Source organism: Schistosoma mansoni (genome assembly GCF_000237925.1).
Source record: "Schistosoma mansoni, WGS project CABG00000000 data, supercontig 0746, strain Puerto Rico, whole genome shotgun sequence".
Lineage (NCBI taxonomy): Eukaryota > Metazoa > Platyhelminthes > Trematoda > Strigeidida > Schistosomatidae > Schistosoma > Schistosoma mansoni.
In genome coordinates this window covers 5,721-9,746 of record NW_017386438.1, presented here as the reverse complement: position 1 = coordinate 9,746, position 4,026 = coordinate 5,721, and the positions used below count along the sequence as shown (strand labels likewise).

At 38.5% G+C, this 4,026-nt stretch overlaps 1 protein-coding gene across 1 annotated transcript in view; it reads left to right on the top strand.

Annotated features, from left to right (window-relative positions):
- Positions 1-1,745: 1,745 nt before the first annotated feature.
- Positions 1,746-4,026, top strand: part of Smp_181370 (hypothetical protein) — a gene marked incomplete at both ends in the record, with an annotated part of 5,354 nt that continues 3,073 nt past the window's right edge. Inside the window, 2 exon segments of the mRNA XM_018792115.1 lie at positions 1,746-1,844; positions 3,999-4,026. The exon segment at positions 3,999-4,026 is cut by the window's right edge and continues 203 nt beyond it. Of these exon segments, the coding sequence (XP_018644504.1) occupies positions 1,746-1,844; positions 3,999-4,026 (127 nt within the window).

Here is a 4,026-nt window from a genome sequence, read left to right as displayed (position 1 = left end):
ACACGAACTTCTCAACTACTTCAATCTGCTCACCATCCAGGGTGAGTACAGGATGAGAATCCTGCCAGTCTTGTAGGAGTACTTTGCACTTGGAGGGTGCAAAGCACATGCCGTACCTGCGGACACTGATTGCCAACTGATTAAGTGCGGATTGCATGGCTTGAGCATTATCGCACAGTAAGACAATATCATCCGCATACTCAAGGTCGAGAAGTCATTCTCCAGGTAACATATCCACACCGCCATTACTTACATCCATCAGAGCTGTTTCCAGGATGTCGTCGATGGCAAAGTTGAAGAGGAATGGTGAGATCGGGCAACCCTGCCTAACCCCACTGCTCGAATGGAACAAGGGAGAAAGGTGGTTGTATGCCCTCACTCTGCCTGAGGTGTTCGTAGATTTTGGTATAGTCCTTACATTTGCTGAGATCTCCTTTGTTTGGCGTTTGATGAGATATCCTTCTTTCTAGTCTGTCGGTAGTGTTGCTGAGAGCTATCTTGGATTGGTTGAGTTTGTCAGTATATCGACAGAAGACTGTATTGGACTTTCGTAATGCTGTTTCTCCAGTTGTCCAGTGCTTCCTTAGCATGAGTTTGGTCTTGGCAACCACCAGGTGGTGATTGGAATCTATGTCAGCTCCTCTCTTAGTCCTCACGTCTTCCATTGACCTTCTGAATTTTTTACTGGTGCAAATATGATCGACCTGGTTCTGTGAAGTGTGATCCGGTGAGACCCAAATAGCTTTGTGTATGCGTTTGTGTGGGAATATTGTGCCACCTATAACCTTTTTGTTGAAGGGACATACATTTGCAAATCTGTCACTATTCTCGTCCCGTTCTTCCAGTCAGTCGATGTGGTCCGATGATATCTCTATAGTCGGAGTTGTCGATTCCGACCCTGACATTTAGGTCTCCCATTATGATGAGGCTTTTTGTTGGACATTTCTCTTCTATGAACTGTTGTCTCTGATAAAACTGATTTTTGTCGCTTTTATTGTTATCATTAATGGGTGCATACCACTGGATAACACTCATTATAATTACTTCCTTGTTTGTTTCGAAGGATGCTTTGATGGTTGTGGGTTTATGAGATTCCCATCCTATGAGTGCTTTTTGTGCTTGTTCGGACAGCATGAGAGCAACTCCATGCTTGTGCGAATCATTTTCTTCTACATGATTAGAGTACAACAGCATCTCTCCTTGATGTAATCATTTTTGTCCAGCTTAGGTCCATTGTGCTTCCGTTATTCCGATAACGGCCAAGTAGTATCTCCTCATTTTTGTAGCCATTTGAATGGTTCATCCGGTCTCCCACATTTTCTGGACACTCTATGTACCTATGTTAATTGTTGCACTAGTTGTTAGAAGAGGCATCGGCCTCGTGAGTTTTGAAGTCTGAGCTTTTACCATGAGGCGTCATAATTGTTCTGAATGTAGATCGTTGTACTGGGAGGTCAGAGTTTAAATGGTTTTGGATTGTTTATTCTGGTTTGTGGTTTTTTAACGAGTTTGTTTTCTACGGGATAGTGTTGCCGACCTTATCATCTATCCTACTGCTTCATCCGGAATTGTGACTGGCAGTAACTCTAGAAGAGCTCTAAGCGAAATTATACTACGTCATAGACCTGTAGTATTATCATGCATATATATATATATATAATTTATGGATGACTTAGTGTCTCTATTTAAATCTAGTCTTACCATAATATTATCTTGTTTTTACATTTGTCGGCGTTATTTTAGGTTCCACATATAAACGTTATGTACTGTTATTGGGTTTGGCAGCTGGATTAGTTAGTCTTGGGTCGCTCTGGTTATACAACTTATTTGAGTGGTGTTCAGGTGTAAGTGCCTCTTAAATTTCCCTTTTTTATATACTCGTCAGTCATTCGTTCTAGGTTTATTCGTAGTTTATTAGTGCTTGATTTACAAACTACTTCGGAAATGTTAGATTTGAAACAAATTTAAATTGCAACACACCGTGTTCTCAACCTCACACTATTATTTGTAGTTTATGTTTTCGTGATTTGAGAATTCCTTTCTCACCGCTGTTGTAAGGAATTCTTAAATTTCCAACCGAGAATTCTGGGGCAAGTAGAAAATCATATTAGGTGTGTACCTTAGTTCACACTTCGATGTATTGCCTCAAGGCTACTCGATCGACGATAAAATGCTGTCTTTGTGTCAGTGAATACGATTAAGGTGGGTTGTCAGTAAATATTCTTAAGGAAAAAATCTGATAAACGTACTGCTCGATTCATTCATAGACAGACTTGAAATTCGCCTGGTCTTTTCAGGTTTGTTGTTTCCGAGCATAATATCTCAATAACTTTCGTAATGTGACTTATTTACCAAGTACAGGTTCTCGCACCCGGCTTGAAGTCACTCTGACAGCATTATCTAGCTAGATTATATCTATTGACCACCATATTTAAAAGCCTGCAAATATAACCTATCAGATTTTACTCCCTTCACTATAAAATCAGGAGACTTATTGTTGATTTCTGATCTGTCATTTTTAGCGGTATTTTCAGTAACTTAGCTTTTATTGGTCCAGACTACCTAGCGTTAGCTTTTGCTACTTCCTTTCCTGCCTCTTGATTTTGTTGCTTAATACTCATGATAACTGCTTTGAGTTTTGACAGTATCCAAAGTCTGGGACGATGGTTTTCTGAATCACATTGTCTTTCCTAAAATTCTAAGTATAATCTACTTACCTCGTGACGAAGATCTATAAACTTTCCTGAACGTTCCACTCGTTCTTCTTTAATTCTACACTTGATATTTTCATTACAGTTCTGAGCTTTACCTTTATTTTCCTGTAGTAATGTTTCTGAGTCTAACAAAGCATGGGCCCGCACGTACACTTACTCAGGCCTAATCAGAATCTAAACACATACATTGGAGGGAGAAAAGGTCGTCTACCGACCATTTTTAACAGTGGTCAGGGCATGCATTACAAATGTTCATTTTCTGCCTTAAAAGATAATTCTGTGTCTTTAATTGTGAGATCGAATGAAGTTGCTATCGCATCTGTTTATTCTTTTAGTAAGCCGCGATAGTAAGGTTCAATGAACTTCACTAGGTTATTTAATGAGTCCTGTGGCTTGAGGGTAGATTAATGTTAAGGGATTCTGCGATTGTTGCTAGTGAGACTTGTTGTTTAATTCGAAGGGGTTCGAACAATGAAAGCCTTAACGTATAGCTTAGAGAGCTTATTCAAAAGAACAGTGGTAGCATTTCACTAATATCAGTAATATAATCAAAACTATAGAACAAGGAAGGGATTTAGTTTCTGATAGGTTGAACTCACGTGTTGTCCGTGTGAGGCAATTAGCAATTTCTAGGAAATTATAACTTGAAAAAATATTTCTTCTCACCGAATGTGTGAAAGCAAGTAGATTAGTGTTTGTTGCTTCATTGATTTAATAGAGGGATCATAAACTAAACTGAGAAAATCTCTGCAGCTGGAAACATCGTCTTTCTTGGTAATAGTTTTTGGTTGTCTAGTGCTAGCTCTGTAATTTTTAAAGCCCCTTTGAGAAAACTGAAAGCATCTGGAGTAGTGCTGTATGGTTTTTACTATTTATATTTACCAACCAATTTTTTATCTATAGCAATTCAATATCGCTATAGATTTTGATCACTCAGGTGAATCCTCTGTAACCGCCACACCTCGTTGCGTTTAACAGCATTATTTCACCTTTAAGCTTAAAATTTGTTGCCATATTATTATTCAGCCTATCTACCCGTTACATTACGCCTTCAAGTTAAAAACGTAACCGACAGAGCTTTATGTGGTCAGCTCAGTAGACCAGCATGATCGACTACTTACCTGCTACTGTCAGGCCAAGTGAGTGTAATTTATATTGAATTGTGGTATTTACATGGGAGTGCTAGAGAGCAAAGAATTAGAAGTCGTTAAGACCATTTTCTTTACTTTCATTAGTATGTAAAATAAATAATATAATGATGAGTTATTTTCTTATTCGTAATAGTTGCAAACCTTTGAATATCTGAAAAAGA